Raw genomic sequence first — 21,484 nt, forward strand, 5'->3', positions numbered from 1 at the left:
AGAACTCGAGTGTCCTGCACAGAGCCCTGACCTCAACCCCACTGAACACCTTTGGGATGAACTGGAACACCTACTGCACCCCAGACCTCCTCACCAACATCAGTGTCTGACCTCACTAATACTCTTGTAGCTGAATGATCACAAATCCCCACAGCCACGCTCCAACATCTAGTGGAAAGCTTCCCAGAAGAGTGGAGCTTATTATAACAGCAAAGGGGGAATAAAACTGGAATGAGATGTTCAACAAGCACATATGGGTGTTTTGGCCAGGTGTTCAAAAACTTTTGGCTGTACAGTGTACTAACCAATTCTTGGTCTAAGAAAAAAGAAAAAAGAAACAAGAGGGAAAAATGTATTTTATATCAGAGGTTTTAAATCAAGTTTTTGCAGCCAGGGACCCCTTTAACTGTAAAATTAAATTCTATGTGCCCAGTATTTTTTATTAACATGATATAAATAATAGGGTCATTAATTAAATGTATCGTAATGCCCCTTTTGATCGTATGTTGTTGTTTTTTTTCACTCATTTTTCTCCCCAGTTTGGTAACTGGCAAGTCCTACCCACCAGCCAGGGATCCAACAGGGGAGGATGAAGGGTAACGTGTGCTTCCTCTGAGATACATCAAGCCATCCAACTGCATCTTCTCAATCTACTGTCTTTGCTGAGCCACAGGGCAGCGCAACACACATGAAGGTAAGTGCTATCTACCCTCTTCCACATACGTGAGCTCACAGACACCCACGATTAGCTAATGTCGCTGTGATTGACAGGGGAGAGAGAATGTGACGCCTCCCACCCAGAGATCACGGCCAATTTTGCTTCCTTGGTCACCAGACACAGATGGTCGTGGCATCGGTGGGATTCGAGCCCGTGATCTCCGACAATAGGGAAAACGCTAGTCTGTTGATACGTTTATTGTTTCTTTCTTTTTTAAAGTACAGCAGCCCTGTGCCAATAAAAGTTGAGGGAGAAGCGCTAAGGAGAGACATACACGACTCTCCCTCCCGTTCTGATGTAACCGTGCTGTTTGCAGTAGTTCTAGCCAAAATTAAATCTATATGCATATGTTACAGGAAATATATTATGGTGTATATCATCCCCCAGTCAACATTTGTATTTGAGTGACAACATCAACAACAGTGTACAAAAACTACCCTCTATTTATGAATCATGCAAAAATAAACACAGAATGCACTGGTCAGAAGAGTATGTGTGTGATATTACAAATCAGAAGGACAACCAGCACACAGTGCAAATGATACCAGTGACAGTAGGCCTCATTTACAGCATACATTACAGTGCAGACTAATGCAACAGATCCTCAATGGACCGAGCTCTCTTCTGCAGTAAACTCTGAGGCTCGATCATTAACACTTCTATGGTCTTGGGCTATACCCAGCTACTCCCTGCAGAATTTGCATGTGCAGGAATCAGTGTGAAATATTACAGCTGCTGTTGATTTTCTTTGCCACTGTCACATCTGGCTTGCTCATTAGTGATCTAAACCTACATGTGGATTTCTGTAAAGCTGCTTTGTGACGATATCTATTGTTAAAAACACTCTACACTCTAAAAAGAGTTGAATTAAACTAATAACCTGAACAGCCCCTTACTTTTCTTCCCCAGGTATGTATATACCGCTGATTTTAATTAATTAGTTGAGGTTTAATTAGTGTACACACTAATTAAACATCAGTCACAGATGATAAATCTGCTCAGGCGTTGTTTACAGTTTAAACGACGTCACGGTTGCCAGATTGGTGTTTAATCATCCACTGGGTCCTTTTATCGCATTAGGGTGGAAACACATGGCCGGTAGTTAGTCTATTATTTCGGCTGGTTTCATGCATTATTGGTGATTATCACGCCATTTATCGTAAGGTCCATTTTGGGTGGGTTCTGGTGAAATTGGGCGGGTTGCCTATGAACTGTCCGGAGTCTGAGGTTAAAAAAGTCAACCTGGCAACCCTGAGCAGCAGCGCGGCGAGCGGCTGAAAAGCGCCGGAGCTCTGTGTCGGGTTTATTACAGAGAGCGCAGGATGCGAGCTGGAGCGCTCCCTCTCACAGCACTCACTCAGTCTCTACTGCACAGCGGTTATTCACAGAGCACAAGCCGGACCTGAGGCTGCAGTGAGGTGCAGTGAGGCTGTCCAGACTTAACTTATTATTATAAACAGACACGCAGCGAAGATGAACGATATTAAAGTTGCTGTTCTTGGAGGAGAAGGAGTCGGAAAATCAGGTACACTTGTGTTCTCTTACACTCCTGGGCAATGTGTGCGTGCGTGTGTGTGTTTTAATTAATTGTATATTAATAATATAATTTTTAATTAATTGTATATTAATTATATATATATATATATATATATATATATATATATATATATATATATATACATACATACACGTATATGTATATAAATTAGCAAGAATTAAACAAATAGATAAAGGAGCTTAGTATGGGAAGCTTTTTCCTTTGTTTTCTTTAAATGTTTAAGTCTCGTGACACTTGGTGAGCTGTATCAGGCAGATAACCAGATAATCACTAATCTTTTAGAAAAAAAAAACATCCCAGAAGATATTTTTGGAAAATTTTGTACACCCACACATGTGTTAGTTTGAATTTTACATCAAACATTTTAATCATTATCATGATTTTTCCTTTGCGTATAAGAAGACTACATAAATGAATTTCCCTGTTTCTAGCTTTTCCCCAAACAAACAGTTCACTGCAGCAAAAGGAAACCAGCAAATGGAGACACAGGAGCTCTCAGGAGTGCACTTGTTTGATTTTTGCTCATTTACTGATAGTAATTTGTTGTTAAGACCATTAAAAGCTTAATATTTGCCATTTTGGGCTTGGCCCATTTTTTGCCCAGGAGTGTAGATGCTCCTTTTCCTTCTGTTTTGCTCTCTTTTGATTTGTAATGATTTTCTCTCCACTCACTCATTGTTTTGCATTGACAGCACTCATCGTGCGATTCCTAACCAGGAGATTTATCGGAGAGTACGCCTCATCATCAGGTACATTCACTTTGTTTACTGTACTCCTCTCACACACCTGTTGATTCACATGTTTTCAACTACATCTCTCTAATGCTCGACAACATATTTGCAAAACTGACCCATTTTTCCTAATGACAGTCTCATTATACTCTAATGTGGCCATAGAGTGAGTCACATCAAAGTGTAACATGCATAGTACATCATAATTATACTGTATTTTGGCCATAAAGTGTCCAATTAAGGTGTAATGTTCATAGTACATCATAATTATACTGTAATTTGGGCATAGAGTGCCATATTAAAGTGTAACATGTATAGTACATCATAATTATACTGTAATTTGGGCATAGAGTGCCATATTAAAGTGTAACATGTATAGTACATCATAATTATACTGTGATGTGATATAGTCCACTCTACAGGATTTTATATATCCTGCTCTTGTTCCAGGAGTATATCACACTAGAGCAGTATAGAATATTTTATGATCTTATATACACCATATGCTATACTCTGTGGTATATCTCCATGATATACAGTATGTAATATTATATAATACCTATTTAATAACACATTCTCTGTGGAGTCATGGAGTAGTACCTGTCCTGAAATATTAGTGTTTTCCCTCAGGAATTATCAGTGTTTCGACTCAGGAAAGGCTGTTGATTAGCTGATTAGTTGTCAGCTAATCGTGTGTGTTAGACCAAGCACAAAACATTAAAATGTGCAGGACCAGGGTCATGAGCCAAGCCTGTACTCTATAGACTGGCACAGTGTATATAATGTGGAGAGTATATAACTGAGTAGTAAAGTAGTAATGCTTATTATATCATACTAAAGTATATAATGTCATAGAATATATTACACCATGGAGTGTACTCAACTGTGCTATGAAATATTGTCCATGATAACCAGAGTGCAAATTATGCAATACCATTTCCTCAAGGTGATTGATCGTATCTGCATAAAATAACTCAGGGATGTGCTTTAGGTCATGCAGTTCCATTTAAATTACACCAATAAGCTAGCTAGCCACTTCATTTCATGTAACAGCAAATGCATGTGTAATAAAATGGTATAGCCCATTGTAGGGGTGTTCAGAACTAGACTAAACTAGACTAGTCTGAAATGGCTGGACCAACATTATATGTTAAACATACAAGAATATATCATCAGGGAGAATACGTCATACTAGAGTACATCTCCCATTCTAATATTTGGGGGGGTTTTGCTGTGTTTTTTTTTTTTTTGTCGTTACACTGCAGACTAAATCAGACGCTCTGCCAAGTGCCTGTACTTAGTTATTTAGTGTGATCATAAAATGCAGAAAACTGCTAAGTGCAGCAAAATGCATTTGCATGACTCTGTGAAAATTTGTTCTTGCTTTCAGAGTGTATATACAGAAAACGTATGTCTGTTGATGGAAGGCAGCTGAATCTGGAACTTTACGACCCATGTTCCCAGGTATGTGTTTACAGCAGTAGTGAAAGCAGCAATAATGATTACAATAAAATAGGATCCACAAGCTATGAGATATCACACCCTCATAAAGGTTAATAGATGCATTAAGGAAAACGAGACTGAATACGATATGCTGTTAAAATGCTGTAATGAATAGTAGTGCTTGTGTAAGGATATTTGAGTTTTATTCCCAGGCGCTTGCATTTTGCTGCAGCGTGGGGTAGGGGTGGGGACCAATGCATGTGTACTTGCAGTACCTCAGTTTTGGATAAATTATAGAATGTTGATTTAGGATATAGATTGTCAATGCAAAATTCATTTAAGTAGTTCACTTTGTGTGTTTAGTAGGTTAATAGTTGTGGAATAGAATTCCACATGGGGAAAAAACTAAAAAGAGATCTCTGTAGTTTCTCCTAGACAGCAATGAAATCAAATGTCTGTCAGCTTTTTCTCCTGCAATAAAATTACCCAGTAATTTATCTAAGTAAAATACTACCACATTTACTACAAGCATACTGATGATGTAAACTAGTGTATTTCTGATTTGCTTCTTTAAGTACTTTTCCTAAGCTAGCATTTGTAAGTATACTTGAAGAGAAGTACACTAGATGCCAAATAAACTATTATTAAAGCTATTATTTTAGTTATAGATGATCTTTCCTTTTGTTTGACTCCTTAAAAAAATCACATCACTTTTTTTTGTCTCATTCTATTTCTCCTAAGCAATTTTAGGAGAAACATTTGTGTTAAAGATGATATGTAAATGAAACACAAGTGAAAATCCCCAGTGCATCTCTGAGATATCAAACTTGAAGCAAAGTAAATTCTGTGGAAGCATTCACTTCAGGCTAAATTTGCCATTTTCTCCCACTAAGTTATGACTCTATACTGATCAGTACATGCTGAACTCTATCACACCTGCATAATTGACTGCCTTTATGTGTAACTTTCATGGAGACTAGATAGATCACCTCAAGGTATACAGTACAATACTTTAAACCTGTTTATGTCTCTGCAGCCCCGTGAGGGAAAGTCCACTCTGAATGAGCAGATCCACTGGGCTGATGGCTTTGTGGTGGTGTACGACATCAGTGACCGCGCCTCCTTCATCACAGCTACAGCTATCGTGCACCTGATCCGAGAGCTCAACCTGGGAGCAGCCAAAAGGTACAAAACAAATGTAGATGTGGAGGACAGAGCTATTTTTTATCCTCCATTCACAAGTACTTGATATGCCTCTGCTGTGTAGGCAGTCGATAGCTGACCAGGAATCCAGCTCAGGGTTTCATTATAGAGGAGAGCAGAGAGGCTATTGCTGCCGGAGGAGGCTGAGTGGGCGCTTTGTTAACACAAGGACTGACAGCGTAGCCTACTCATTTATTTTTGTCAATGGCTAAAGCCACCTACATTTTTAGCCCACATCTTGTTTAGCTTTTTAAATAGCAAAGTGAATCTGTGATTCATTGTAAGCACTGGCAGTGAAGCTATGACTGAATGTCAAATATTAAATGCTTTCCTGTTTGTAATTAATCAGCTGATTCCTCATCAGGCGCATATACTCAGAAATGTTTAATTTGGTCATCACAAAGAAATCCAAGGATTGTCCAAAATGGGCAGAGTAAAGCAGAAATATAAACACCACAATCAGGTTAAATCGGCCTTAATCTAACCAACCTTTTCTTTCAGTTTAGCTTTGAAGATAGACCACCTTATTAGTACATGGATTCCAAATGAAAAGTTGTAAACAATGTATAATTCTCACACAATTCAACAGATCTGATAAACTGAAATATTAACACTTAATCTATCTTTCAACATCCAGACAAAACTCTTGACATTATTTGTAACACAAGTCTCCTTCAGTCAATAAATGATTTCTTAACCCCTCTAGGGAGTCAGAGTCAGTGGTGTTCTTGGTGGGCAATAAACAGGACCTGTGCCACATGCGTGAGGTGGGCAAGGACGAAGGTCAGAGGTTGGCGACAGATGGGCGCTGCCAGTTCTACGAGCTCTCGGCTGCCGAGTGCTACCAGGAGGTGGCACTCATGTTCACAAAGTTGGTGCGTAATGCCAGCCTGAGCGGAAAAGCTAAAGAGCGCCGGCGCCGGCCCAGCGGCTCCAAGTCCATGGCTAAACTGATCAACAATGTGTTCGGCAAACGGCGGAAATCAGTGTGAGAAAGTTCCAGAGGAAGAAGAGACATGCATGGACACTTCTGGTGCCATCATAAGAGATGCACTTAGCTGCAAAGAGCATCAAAGATAAACATGGTTATTTCTGCCTACTGCATGCGATTATCTTTAAAATGTCACATCCAAGTGATAGCAGTAGAGTGTTTTGGGGTGACCATTTTTGGTTGACATTATCTGCTGTTTGCCAGAAATGTCATAAATGTCCCAGCTGTGCTCTCCAAATGTTCCAAATGTAGTATGCTACAGTTCATGTATGAGTATGAGCAGAGATTTGAACTATAAGCAAGTTGTGCCCTTAGTATTATAAGGTTGAAGAGCTGTTTTGAAATATGGGACATAGTTTCTAGCGCTCTAAAGTTTCTACTTTCTAGCAAAATTCTAGCATAAATATGTAGTTCATAAACGAACATTTACATCTCAACAAGGCCTACACTTTAAGGTGTATAATATTGCAGGTTTTCCAGGTCATGAGCTTGTACCTTGACGAGGGACCCTAAAATTACTTTTTCCTGGGTTTACTGGGTTTGAGGAGGGGATACACCCTGAATGGGATGCCAGTCCATTGCAGGGTACCATGCACACACATTCACACACTGATTCACATCTAGGGATATTTTAAGATCACCAATCCTCCATCGCCATGTTTTTTGGAGGTGGTAGGAAACTGGAGAACCCAGAGGAAACCCACATGGGCACTGGGAGAACATGCTCAGAAACTCCACACCGACAGTAACCTGAGCTCAGGATCGAACCAGGGACACTGAAAGTGTATTTTAACCAGAATATAGATATATTTTGGCCCTGGCTGCCTGTGTTTGTTCATCCTGGATGATGAATGGCTAGCTGATAGAACCTTATAAAATCTTAAGCTGTGAGCTTGGAGATAAAACTTTTTTTTTTTTTTTTAATATTACCAAAAAAAAAAAACTGGGAGAATAAAGTAGTTTGATGTTTATGTGGTTCACTCATGTAACACCAAAATTCCAGATGGAGTCTTATAATACTGAGGTCACATTATATAGTCACATTGTACAGAAATGCTCTTTGCTCTTTCCTAAAACTGCTGCATGACAGTTTGTAGTGTGCTACAGCGTAATGCCAGAAATTAATTCCACCTGTTGCTTTTTTGCTGTAATTCCTCTCAATGTCGTGTCTTGACAACTCATTAACATTATGAAAAATGGACTAGGTTTTGTAGAATGTAAACTTTTCAGAGTGCCTTTCTGTAAACTTCTCTGTATGTTTGAAATGCTGTCCTCTTCACAGAATAAAGTGAAACAGTTTTCACCTTTGCGCTCTCTTTGCCCATGTGCTACAGTGACTGTCTTTCTGCATGTTTGGACAAGTCAGCGGTGTTTTGAAAGCTTTGGTTTGTTTTGGTGTATAAACCTCACTATGCTAATTTTAGAAGTAAGTACTGCTGGGCAGAGCAGGGTGACTAAGCCACTCACTCCAAACAAGACCATTAATTAAATAAAGGATGTACTGCTGACCCTTTGGAGGGAAAAATAGTGTTTAAAATGGTTACGGTTTGTTTTGGGTTTTGCACTCTCTAACTCTCACATAGGAATATTTTGCAGTACATATAAAGCTTGGGTTTGCACTCCCATTAACTTCCCATAATCTTTTTAGTCTAAAAAATGTCTAAAAAGGAAAGTTAACATGAAGTCCCCATTATATGATATGATCATTATAGTCAGGGGAGGCTGGTTAAATGGGCTCACAGGGCTAAGCCCCACTTTTAAAGATAAAAAGCCATTATAAGGTTTTGTTTTTGGCATCTGTGTCAGATTATTTGCAGTTAACAAATGTAATCATGTGGATTATTGCAAAAGCACCACTAATAGTTGTAAGAAAAATGCACAGAATGGTATGAAGAAGCGAGGCTGGGGCTGATTTCCTTCTAGCACAGACTGTAGATTCATGCAGTCTATCAGTGACAGTTGTTTCAGAGTTGATCTCAATTTCAGTTAATATTTTTCAGCCCATCTCACTGACCCATCTGTAACACATCATCAAGACATGAAATACCGTGAACACAGTAATACAGGTTAATGAAGGTGAAAAAGGTGGTCTGTCAGCCTTTTTTCCCCAAAATGGTTTTTGAAGGTGTGAACAAAAGGGTTACAATTTTTGTGTTTACCAAACATGGCATAAACCCAGTATTATGAATGTAAAAAACAAAACAAAGCTGTCTATCTACTTTTATGTGTGTTTGTAATGATTTAATCAATTTGACTTTTTTACACTCAAACTGAAAAAAAAACCACTGCGATGGCTATTCTAATGACCACCCCTTCAGTAACGTCTAATGAGTTTATACTATTACTACACCTTTAAAAAAACCATGTCTATGACAGTCTGCAGTTTACCAGTGAACCTCAGCAATAAAGTAAAAACCCTAACAAGGGTTAGCTTGATGATTCCACACGTTTAATCTTCTTTAATGGCTGCTTGTAATGCCTTTGCAATTTTCTCTTTTATTCGCAAATTAACTACTCTCACAATAATAAAACCGACTACATTTACAAGTCACACTCCAGTTTAACTGCCAATAAATCTTGCTGTTTAATCACATTGTCTTTATCAGTCAGCACTCTGCAGGCCAATTACAACAAAATGGCAAGAAAAGGCAATATGAATAAAAAAGAAGCACCTTTACCGTTTAGAAATCTATGGTGCTTTGGGGCAAAATTCACAAAATGACTACTAACACTAAATGTTGTTTGCATTTGTCATTAGTAGGCTGTTTCTGAATGTTTCAAAAAGTTTCTCCACTTATTCACCCAACATTACTTTGCTGGACTTTTAATTAATGAATGAATTAATAATGCCTACATAAATGAAGTTCATTTGTGGAGCCATTCTCATCGGATCTTGTGACCTTAGCATAATGACGCTCTGTGCCAATCAATAACCCAGATAGAACCTTAATACTAAGGTCATGATCAGTTACCCAGGGGGCCGATTGTTAGGGAGCCCTAAACAATCGCTTGTTTTTTTGAGAAACGTTGGCTTGAGGAATCACAAACAGGTCTGATTTGTTGACATGCACGCACGGGCATGACATGTATGTGCAGAGCGAGACAATATCCTGCACTTACATTTTAACGGTTGAGCTGCGAGGGGGAACGAAAGACAAGGAGGAAAAAGCCTGTTTTTCTAAACTAAGAATAGCATATCAGATGGTAGAAATGCCTTAACAGCACGTGCATTGTGTTTGTTTTACTGTGTAGATTAAAAATAACTTTGTTTCTGCTTGTGAATCGATTCACTGAAACAGACATGTTCAAAAGGAACAAATTATCTACACGTCTCTAAGACAAATATAGCTGGCAGGGCCTGTAATAACTCTTGGCTTCAAAAGTTCAAAAGTAGCATTTTATTAGCAAACAGAATTTTACAGATGCCTATGTTTGACAGGACTGGCCTTTAATTATCGCCTGGTTTTCATAACATATTCTTCTTTAATTACTAACTGAAAATCCTGAAATGATCAGTGTTTGGGATATTATCATTACTCAGGATGATGAGTATGCAAATCTCTGTTTGTATTTTTTGTTTGTTTTTTTTTTTGTAAGGAGTTGACAAAATTGGCTATTTATTCATTCATTTTCAGTAACTGCTTTATCCTGGTCAGAGTTGTGGTTTATCTGGAGCGTGTCCTGGGAACACTGGGCACGAGGCAGGAATACATCCTGGATGGGATGTCTGTCCATCTCAGAGCACCATGCACACGCACATTCACAACAAGGGGCCATTTAGCGTAGCCAATCCACCTACTGGCGCAGGGAGGTGGGTGGAAACTGGAGAACCTGGAGGAAACCCAAACAGACCCGGGGGAGCTATGAGGCAGCAGCGCTACCCGCTGTGTCACTATGCCACCCTGGGCTATTTATGTATTACATAATGCCAACTTGCCCATAACTGTTCCCATTTTAATGGAACTACACCACACATCTTTTTTTTTTGGCTCATAATCATTACTTTTGCATTATTTTGTAATAACATACTGTCTATATTGAGTGAATGGCCATGTCATTAGAGAAGCAGTGATTAGATATTTGATATTTGCATCATTAATCACAATAAGAACACTACTAAATCATTAATCACTGATCCAAGCAGACCCTGCTGGGTGTATTGATTATATTAATATGACAGATTGGTCTGTGAGGTTAATCTTCTAGAGATGACTCGCACAGAGACATGCTGAAAAGGCCCAGACTATTTCTCTTTGCCCTTTAGCATAGACCATTAAACTGCCACTGGCCTACGGACACTGTGGCCAACATCAAACATCCAACATCCAGGATCCAGTCACAGCCACCTGCTCTGCGAATATAAAAAAGGAATTGTCCTTACAAAACATACACAACAGAAAATGTTTTTGAGATCTTAAATATGGCTTTTGATTTTGAGGGTGATGTGGAGAATAATAGCACGTCTTTATCATGTGGCTCTTGTCAACATTCCTCTTATCCAGGATCATCATGGAGGCAGACATTTGGACTGTTCAAAACAAATATGCAGTGACTGTAAACACTAGTCCATGTTTACACCCAGTTTTGCTAGGATAGACTACAGATCCACCTGGACCCTGACCAGGATAAAGCAGCTTTCGAAGATGAATGAATGAAATTCCTAGAATAGAAGTAATTTGTGTTTCATTTGACACTTTTTCAACTCAACTCAACTTTTATTTATAAAGCACTTTCAAAACCATTAAAATGGACCAAAGTGCTGTCCATAGATAATAAAATACTAACATTCATGAAAACATAGAATAACAAGAAAGACATAACATGAAAAAATCATGAAAAAAACATACAGCCAATCCTTCACAATTCTCCGACCTAATCACACGCCGAAAGCTTGAGAAAATAAATAGGTCTTCAAGTCCTTTTTGAAAATGTCCATGCTTGACGAGGATTTTATAGATAACGGTAACACATTCCAGAGTGCAGGAATATTACACATTCTTTTTGTAGAATTTACTAGAAATTTTTGTAATAATTCGATAAGCAGTTAGAATTGAGAAAGCTCTAGACGCAGTGAGAGTGGGAGTGATGGACGCTGTGGGCGGAGCAGGAGCACTATATAAGAGAAGCAGTGGAAAAGCAGAGTTAGTTGGTTGTTAGTTGGATTGCAACTCTTAGAAAACAGAGCTTAAGGACGGAAAAACTCTGTTATATGTGTACTAAATGACAAGATAAATAAAGGAAGACTTTGGCACAAAATTTAAAAAAAAAAAAAATCTACAAAATGACTGGGGCATCTCAGCATGCAAACGCTGACGCTTGGGTTAATCCTAAACAGGACATGGCTCTTGGCGGTGAACCCCCCTGAGACAATTTATGACAGTTCCAATTGCTTATTTGTGGATGGTTAACATAACACATCTACAGCACAGCTGATTATAAACTGTGTCAAATAACATGTTTGGTGCAGTAATTACACTACAATAATGTTCATAAAAGGTCAGGAAATCATCTTTACAATTCCTCATATTTAACCACCACCACACATGTCAAATGCCTTTGTTTTTCACATTTTAATTAGTTAAATTTGTTTAATCACATTTTACTGACTACCATCTGCTATTGTGAAAAAAAAAAAGGATTAACCATTTTTCCCCATTTCTGTTTGGAAGCTACTTCTCAGTTAGCTACACTCAGAGCTCAGGGATATCGGAGTGACAGATGATGAAGTACTGAAGGTTTACTGCAGGAGGAGAAAAAGAAGGACTGGTCTGGTTTTATATCACTTCAGTGGAGCTGTCACTAACATCACTACCAGCTCTACTACTGTTTGGCAAAATGCATGAGCATGTCACACTTAGCAATTTAATGGTACAGATCAGGCAGTGAATTTATTTAGCATATTTCCTCACTCACACTGAAATTAATTCTAGGCTATGCAACAGCATACAGCTTATTATAAAGTTGGATTAGTTATGTTTTTATGACTTTCTATCAAGTGAAACGATAATAAGAAATTTTTCTCCTTATTTCAGATGTCGTCCTTGTGAAATAATATCTTCAGAATAATCTCATTTGATTATTTCAGGTTTTGGATTTGCATAATATGAGAATTAATTGAATTAAAGTAGCAATATTGATTAAAATGGCCATCAGTGCAATACAGCTCAATGTTGCATTGGTATTTATGTGGATTTATCTTGGGCAATAATAACTGCTGCGAGGTTTAGGAGTAGGCTGAAAACAAAGCTGGCTATCATGTATACTCAGAGTCATCCTCCTCTCTAAAGCACATTTCCAAATCTGGGCATGAGACAGAATGAATAATATTGTTCATACCACCTTATCTTTCTCTCTCTCTCTCTCTCTCTCTCTCTCTCTCTTTCTCTGTCCCACTCACTGAGGGAAATGGTGTTAAAAACTATAGCCAATGTAGTAGGATGTTGTGAAGGCACTTAAAAGTGGTCTTCAGTGTGTGTGTGTGTTTGTGTGTGTGAGGATGAGTGAGCATTCATATGTGTGTATCTATTATTGCTTGCCAGAGAAAGAGAAATGTACATATGAAGCAAACAAGCTGAGATTAGTGTGGTAATAATGGAGCGATGAAGTCCTGCTCCAGATGTGAGCTCAGGCAGAACGGATCTCCAGCTGTGCTGGACAAATGCTGGCTGCAGAACAATCACAGCAGGAACGGTCTGCCCTCACACTTTCATGCAAAACTACCTGACCACAGCATGACATGTTTACGTTGGAGATGAATGAGTGTGTTTTCTTCACACACAGGATAATATGAGATTAGAACTGGCGTGTGGATGCAACACAGAACAGCAAGATAGCAGACAGATTTACCTCATCACATCACATCACACTTCTTTCGACTCTGCTGGACATACAGACAACACGGTGGTACACGTACAACAGTAGTGACGTTTTAATGAGCTTTCAAGGGAGATGGTGGGCTCAAATACAAAGGGGTTGAGGGGTAACTAAATTAAATACTTTTCTTAGTTTAGCTACCAAGGTTTTACCCAAACGTCATTAAAGTCATCTTGCTAGTGTAGTGAGATTATCGTAATAATAAAATATAGTAATACAAGTCTTGCTTGTATTAATTTCCCCCTACTTCAGTATTATGGGCTATTTTGTGTAGATTCCTGACATATAATCCCACTGAAATCTTTTACTCAAAAAAAATAGGCAGTTTTAATTTTTCGTTTGTTTATGTATCTTCTTACTTGAATTGCCTTGCACAAAAATTGCAATTTGGAACTAAATAAATTTCATTTCCTACTAGTAATAAATACAGACACCCTGCCTGAGTGGTTTAGGAAGCAGAACCATTTTTATGCATAATATTAGCCTGTGTTTTTTGTATTTTCTGGGGTTTTTTTATTTATTTATTTATTTATTTATTTTTGATGCAGCCTGAAATAAAATATGCCTATATTTCCATGTTGTTAGGTCACAGCAGGCAGCTGAATTAATGGCATAGTGAATCATTTCCATGCAGAGACATGAGCGCTAATATGTCTCGTTAACTGTGTTCGCCAGAGATGCAAATGAAAAAGCAATGGGCCACTGCTCAGCTGTTAATGAGGACAACTGAGACCGGCCATGTAAGACCAAAAAAGTAGGCCAATACCTGTGAGAGTGTGGAAAACTGAAACAGAGAACGACGTCAGAGCAACAGGGTGAGATTCCATTACTGTCCCAGTATGCGCTGCGAGTGTGATATCACCTCTGCTCCATCACACTGGGAGACCCAGGAGCGACGCTATATGCAGAGCCGACAGTAAGAGTCAGAGTAGATTCATATCAGTGGTGGGGAAGTGGGGAATAGTGTTTCTGAGGACACCATCAACATGAGAACATAACACGTGGACCTGATTTTTTAGAGCGAATGTCCGAAAGACTCTATCATGATAGTTGGCTAAATCAGTTTCAAATATTATGTAACTGCTAGTTTCTAAATTCCCAGCTAATTTAAGCGATCATTTATCACAATAAAGTGGAGTTTCTGTTACACATCATACAAATTAGGTTAAACAGTCCAATAAGTATTGGCACCTCTCATAATAATGAGCATTATTATTATTATTATGAGAATTATTGTATAAAATAATCATTGCACACAATTTTCCACTCAAACTGGCAAAAACAACTTAATTTTTCTCTAACAAAACCCATTCCTTTAAGATCTTTTTTCTCTCAAAAACATGTGTAGCCAAATTATTGGCACTCCTAAGGAAAATCTGCACACAAGCAAATTGTAAAATGACAGTCCACATACACTATCCTACGAAACGAAAGGAGTTTGAAATGCTCTACATGGAGGACTGGTCCAAGATCCTCTACATGTGTTAGTCAGTATTTAAAGTGGCTTAGTGCTGTTTTTCTCTACAGGGAAGGCTTTACCAAGTAGTAATTGTAGGGTGCCAATAATTTTGAAACTGATGCTTTACAGAGAAAAGCAATACTTAAAACAACTTAAAAATGTTATGTTAAATGAATATTACACATAGTCACTGCATGTTCAAAGTCAAGATATGACTAGACATAATATAATAGACTAGATAAGGCATGTTATACATTCTTGCTCATTTTCATAAAGGGTGCCAATAATTCTGGAGTTGACTCCAGGATCGGATGTTGGACATGGATTCTGAAATGGTAAAAGTGAGAAGTTGGTGTGGAGTGATGTATTCTTATTTGAACATGAGGAAAACTCCATTATGGAAGAAGATATGTGCCCTTGCCCATGAACACCAACAACTGAAGGAAAAAAGTTCATGAATTCTTTTATTTTTTCAATTACAAGTCTGTTTATCTGGATGCCATGTTTGATCTGGGTCAAAAGACTCTCGCTTTGGAGTCCACTGCACCACTGACTTTGAAACGTGACTAAAACATTCATTTTGTAGGTTGGGACACTGGGACAGTAAATAGGAGTAATTACACCACTTGGGATTATGGTTAAGACCCGAAGTCCTGACGTCATCTCACAGATAAGCCCAGATCTATCTTGACTTTTTGTGTTGAAGTCTTGGGAGATGACTCATTTGAATGTCCGGTATCGTCACACTAATTGATTCCTTTATGACTGCAGGAAATGGTGGCAGTTTGTGTGTCTGGACTGCTTTAGTATTGTCAACAGAGCTAAAGTGCTAAATGTTGAATGTTACAGGAACATAAAGCTATCAAGGTCGCCTTCTTTCCTGTGTGATATCCTCTAACCTCTGGGCACTGTGTATGTACATACTGTTCCACTCGAGTAAGAAGTATCACATTACATGTGTTTGTTTAATAGCATGCAGTACGCATTACATTATAATGAGGAGTTTATTGCATGCCAACATAGCTAAAGTTCCTGATCTTAAAGGCATATAAATGGAGTTTAACTTCCATTTTACTAATCCACTGTAAAGCAAAAAGCATGTCTGAGTTTCACATCATAAAAGGATTTTGCATCACTGCTGTTCCTACTGAACAAAAAAAAAAAACACACACACAGAAGAGTCTATGATCACAAACACACAGACCACCTACAGCAGCTCTCCTAGGGAGGCGAGTCACCTGGTGTGTTTCAGAGCACATTAATGAAACAGCAGAACCCGGCACCTGGCACTCACACTGCCTCACTGACGGGAACCAAGCGCAGAGATAGAGCAGATAGCCTACTGCGTCTCAACTGGCGCGGAACATACTGGGAAAAGTGCAGGTATTTACGCTGTGATAAGGCACAGTGGCTCTCGCTCCGCTCCGGTTGGTTCCAGGGCAGCGACAGCTCACCGCTGCTATGCTCGGAATGTGCAAGGACAAGGAGGGTTAGGAATCTAAGACATTAGAATTAGGGCTGTGGAAAGTTTCCCATCTGTATTGTAATGCTGGTGCGTAGAGGGGCAGTGGCAGCCTGGTCAGGGGCATGTAGGACATGGCAGATGAAAGAAGAGGAAGTAAGTAGAGACATTAGTGTGGGTTTCATCCACCTGTTAATGTAAAATTTGAATTTGTACACAAGAAAACCAGAACATAAACACAAAAAATACATTATACCATACTGTACCAAACCATATTATAATGTAAAACAGTATGTTTTTATCCAAACTATTGTCTAAGTAGGACCTTTAGTAAAACACTAGATACTTTCTACAATGTTATGTGACATATTTTCATTCATTCATCTTCAGTAACCATTTTATCTGGGTCAGAGTTGTGGTGGATCCGGAGCCTGTTCCAGGAGCCCTGGGAGTGAGATGGGAATACAACCTAGATGAGAAGACAGTCTCAGGGCACCATGCACGCACACACACACACACACACACACACACACACACACACACACACATATTCATACACTGTTTCCCAACTAGGGGCAATTTAGAGTCACCAATTCACCTACTGATATGTTTTTAGACAGTGGGAGGAAACCTACATGGACATGGGGAGAACATAGGAAACTCTACACAGACAGTAACGCGAGCACAGGATCAACCCGCGGACCCTGGAGCAGTGAGACAGCAACATCCACATTATACCACTTTAGGTAAATGTGTCACAACAGCAGGTGGAGATGAAGAACTTTGAAGAACGAGTTCACAGGATGTAACTCAAAAATACCAAGAATATTCAGAATAATCAGTGTAGAGTACAAGCATGTGCCTGACCTTTTAGAAACACTTCGAATTTGTGAAAACGTGTTTCTGAGGCAGACGTTGGCGCTCTGAGCAATGGTGTGGAATCTCTTTAAATCCTGAAGATGATCAGAAAAGAGAAGGAATAGATTATAATTCAGCCAAAGTGAGAGGAAATCCCCAGATTTATTGCAGTTACCTTATTTCACCTGTTTTCATACACAGAGCTTTAGCCAGTGGCCTATTATGCCAAAATGTTTACCTCCTAACATAATTCTTCACTGTTATCCTAATTAGGATTCAGCTACAGTATCAAGGGAAATGATAGCAATAATCATACCAGGCCAGGTTATATAAGTGTGCAAATACATGTGTGTGTGTGTGTGTGTGTGTGTGTGTGTGTGTATATGTGTTCGTATGTGTGTGTTGGAGCAGGCAAAGTGCTCATTGGATGAAAGTGCTGTGCTATCCGATTCTGCCTGTCCTGCCAACTCTCCTCCAGGAGACAAAGTTTACTTTCAGGAGACGTTGTGGGGATCTATTCTTCATGGAGGGAGACGAAGGAGGGAGGGGGGGGCAAATAACACAGATTACAGCCATCAAGGAAATATTTGACCACCATTCCTGGATAAAATGAGTAAGTAAACAACAACGGAGGGCAGACGGGAGAGCTTTCCCTGCCCAAAGAGGCCACTGGATGAACGGTGGAGTTTGTGAAGAGTAGCTTCAAACAGTTTAAAAGGCAGTTGGTTCAAATAACTAAAGATGACACAACGCTTTAATGCCAGTCACGCCAAAATATGGGCAAATGGCTGGTCATGCCAGAGTATGAGTGACTGAACAAACAAATGAAGTGCTTGAGCCTTACTTTTATATATATACAGTTCTGTGCAAAAGTCTTAGGCACATGCAAAGAAATGCTGTAGAGCAAAGATGCCTTCAAAAATAATGAAATTAAATGTTTCTACATTAAAAAATACTATAAAGAGCAGTAAACAGTAATAAATGAAACAAAGTCAATATTTGGTGTGACAATACTTTGCTTTAAAAAATAAACAGTATCTCAGGTGCAGTGTGTGCAGGTTTATAAGGAAATGAGCTGGAAGTGTTACTGAGCATCTTGCAGAAGCAGCCACAGTTCTTCTGGAGACTTTGACTGTCGACTCGCTTCTTATTTCTGCAGCGAAACCCAGCAGCCTTCATTATGTTTTTATCTGAAAAGTGTCTCTTATGGAATCTGCTGCTTTCTTTACTGACATACAAACATTTTTCTGTAACATTTCATTTTGTGCTGGAAAACTAATGTTTGGAATCTAAAATGTTTTTGTACTGAATCAATAATGTAGAGTCATAAAATAAACATCTATAACAAAGTTTGTACTAAAAACTATAGGGTGCCTAAGACTTTTGCACCGTACTATATATATATATATATACACACACTGCCTGGCCAAAAAAAAAGGTTGCTGTTTGGGTTTAAATAAGCAAATACTTAAGAGCCTATGATTGGATCATTACTGCAGAGATTAATATGTTTCAGCTGGCAACAATTCTTTTAACCTTAACTGATGCAGTCTGTAGCTTCTCATTTCTTAAACAACCACGGCAGATTACGTATCCCATGATCGTGGACAAGATGTTACTGAAGGGGAAAATTGTTGGCCTGCATCAAGCAAAGAAAACACCTAAGGAGATTGCTGAAATCACTGGAACTGGGTTATGAAATGTCCAGTGCATTATTAAAGCCTGGAAGGATATTGGTGAACCGTCAACTTTACAGCAGAAATGTAGTCAGAAAAAAATCTTGAATGATCGTGATCGGAGATCTTTAAAACGCTTGGTGATGTCACATCGTAAAAAAATCGACAGGAGAACTCACGGCTATGTTTAATAGTGAAAGTAAGAGCATTTCCACACACACAATGTGATGATAACTTACAGGATTGGGACTAAACAGCTGTGTGGCCACAAGAAAGCCATTTGTTAGTGAGACTAATCGGGAAAAAAATGACTTCAGTTTGCTAGGGAGCATAAAGACTGGACTGTGGAGCAATGGAAAAAGGTCATGTGGTGTGATAAAATCAGATTTATCCTATTCCAAAGCAATGGGCGTGTCAGGGTAAGAAGGGAAATGCATGAAGTGATTCACCCGTCATGCATAGTGCCTACTGTACAAGCCTCTGGAGGCAGTGTTATGATCTGGGGTTGCATCACCTGGTCAGGTTCATTGTGTGGCAATAAAATGAAGTCACCTGAGCATCTGAATGTACTGAATGACCAGGTTTTCCCGTCAATGGACTTTTCTTCCCTGACAGCACAGGCATATTCCAGGATGAAAAGATTCATCAGGCTTAACTTGTGAAAGAGTTGTTCAGGGAGCATGAGGAATCATTTTCACACATGAATAAAGTCCTGACTTTAACCCCACTGAAAGTCTTTGGGATGTGCTGGAGACTTTACGGAGTGGTTAGACTCTCCTGTCCTCAATGCAAAATCTCAGCCAAAGATTAATGCAACTCTGGATGGAAATAAATGTTGTGAAGTTTGTTGAAACAATGCCAGGACGAATGCGTGCCATAATCAAAGCTAGATGCAGTGCAACAAAATATTAGATTGTGCGACTTTTTTTTTGGCCAGGAAGTGGTATATAGTCCTTATATATATATATATATATATATATATATATATATATATATATATATATATATATATAAGGAGTGTCTGCCCTTGCCAAAAAGCTGTTTGCCTGGTAGTGTGACTGTACAGTGAGTCAGTGACATAAACAAGATCCTGATGTCTATTGTGGAATAGTGATTAAAATCTGAAGGCACACCCAGAGGTTGTTCCTGGAGCACGCAGTATGGAATCATACATTGTAAGTTTTGTGTGAGTCTTGGCTTTGGGTTTGTGGAACACTTTACCATCGGTTTATTTTTGATTTCCAAACTGCTGAAAGATTAAGGAACATGAAAAAGTAGAAATATAGGAGGCAGAATTTTGGAACATACATTGTTATGATTACTATGTATATTTGCAATAATAGTGTATGATTACTACATAAATGTAGACACTTAGAGGGTTTCTCAGTGGTTCTTTTAAAAGTTCAGGGATCTTCGGTTCCTTAAGGGGTTCTGATAAGGAAATCCTCTGGTGTAGTTTTACACAGAACCTTTAAGAGTTTACTAAACCAAAGATCACTTTTCTAAGAGTGTATTATTTTCAAGGATAACTTTTTGGATAAAAGCTGATATAATTAATTAATTAAAGTGGTAATGCCAGATTCAATTCAATTAAATTTTATTTGTATAGCGCTTTTAACAATGGACATTGTCACAAAGCCGCTTTACAGAAATAAATACATTCAGGATATAAATTTTAAATTTATAAATTTATCCCTAATGAGCGAGCCAAAGGCAACGATGGTGAGGAAAATCTCCCTGATATGATATGAGGAAGAAACCTTGAGAGGAACCAGACTAATTCCCTTCTGTAACTGTGTACTATATGGACAAATAGTGCAATTGTGCAACCAGTAAATTCATCACAGTTTTCACATGAAGTCTGTTTTGTGGAACCTATCCACTGTACACTGAGACCTGAGTACAAACCTGCTTCACGGCCAGTATTCCCAGGATAGGCTCCGGATTTACTGCAGGATAAAGTGGTTACTGAAGATGAATGAATGAATGAATGTCAGATCTTGAATCTTAAGTCAGTCTGTGTGATATTTTGTGCATGAAGTTGGAATAGGGTTAGAATTCTTCCACAAGTTATCATAGTATGTTTATCTGTAATTGGAAATGGCATATACATGGGGTGGACCAAATAAGGAAAACAAGAAGGTGACTGAAAGTGACTATGAAGTGACTAAATCACAATTATAAACACAGTAGCACAGATGTGTTATATTAGGTTAATTGGCAACTAACCACATATATCAGCTATTAAAGTTCTGACACTTTGATATGTGAGATTTCAAAGCTACACAATGCAACTTGCAGAGTTCCAAAGAGGCTGAACAGTGAATCAAATTGCAGGTGTATCAGTCAGAAAAACTGGAAAATTATTATTAATGTTTCAATGAGAACCTTCTAAAAAGTCATGGCAACATAGGTCAAACATGGACAAACAGTATCAAGAAGCTTACTGATGGAGATGGATACTTTACTGGATAGTTGCTAAATATCATAAAAATGTAGCCACAAAAATAAC

The 21,484-nt window shown here is 38.6% G+C and overlaps 1 protein-coding gene across 1 annotated transcript; it reads left to right on the plus strand.

The window, feature by feature from the left end:
• Positions 1–780: 780 nt before the first annotated feature.
• On the plus strand, positions 781–7,951 carry rergla (RERG/RAS-like a). The gene is made up of 5 exons (XM_026922650.3): positions 781–2,243; positions 2,969–3,025; positions 4,398–4,471; positions 5,487–5,635; positions 6,360–7,951. The coding sequence occupies exons 1-5, from the start codon at positions 2,192–2,194 to the stop codon at positions 6,643–6,645; spliced, it is 618 nt and encodes a 205-aa protein (XP_026778451.1). The 5' UTR covers positions 781–2,191; the 3' UTR covers positions 6,646–7,951.
• The last annotated feature ends 13,533 nt before the right edge of the window (positions 7,952–21,484 follow it).

This window comes from Pangasianodon hypophthalmus, chromosome 18, assembly GCF_027358585.1.
Source record: "Pangasianodon hypophthalmus isolate fPanHyp1 chromosome 18, fPanHyp1.pri, whole genome shotgun sequence".
Taxonomy (NCBI): Eukaryota; Metazoa; Chordata; class Actinopteri; order Siluriformes; family Pangasiidae; genus Pangasianodon; species Pangasianodon hypophthalmus.

Bases quoted from the DNA above. Each gene is read 5' to 3' on its own strand.
- rergla (XM_026922650.3), top strand. From the start codon at position 2,192: ATGAACGATATTAAAGTTGCTGTTCTTGGAGGAGAAGGAGTCGGAAAA. The intron at 3,026-4,397 runs GTACATTCACTT...TCTTGCTTTCAG, and splicing joins AGAGTACGCCTCATCATCAG to AGTGTATATACAGAAAACGT. The intron at 4,472-5,486 runs GTATGTGTTTAC...ATGTCTCTGCAG, and splicing joins TTTACGACCCATGTTCCCAG to CCCCGTGAGGGAAAGTCCAC.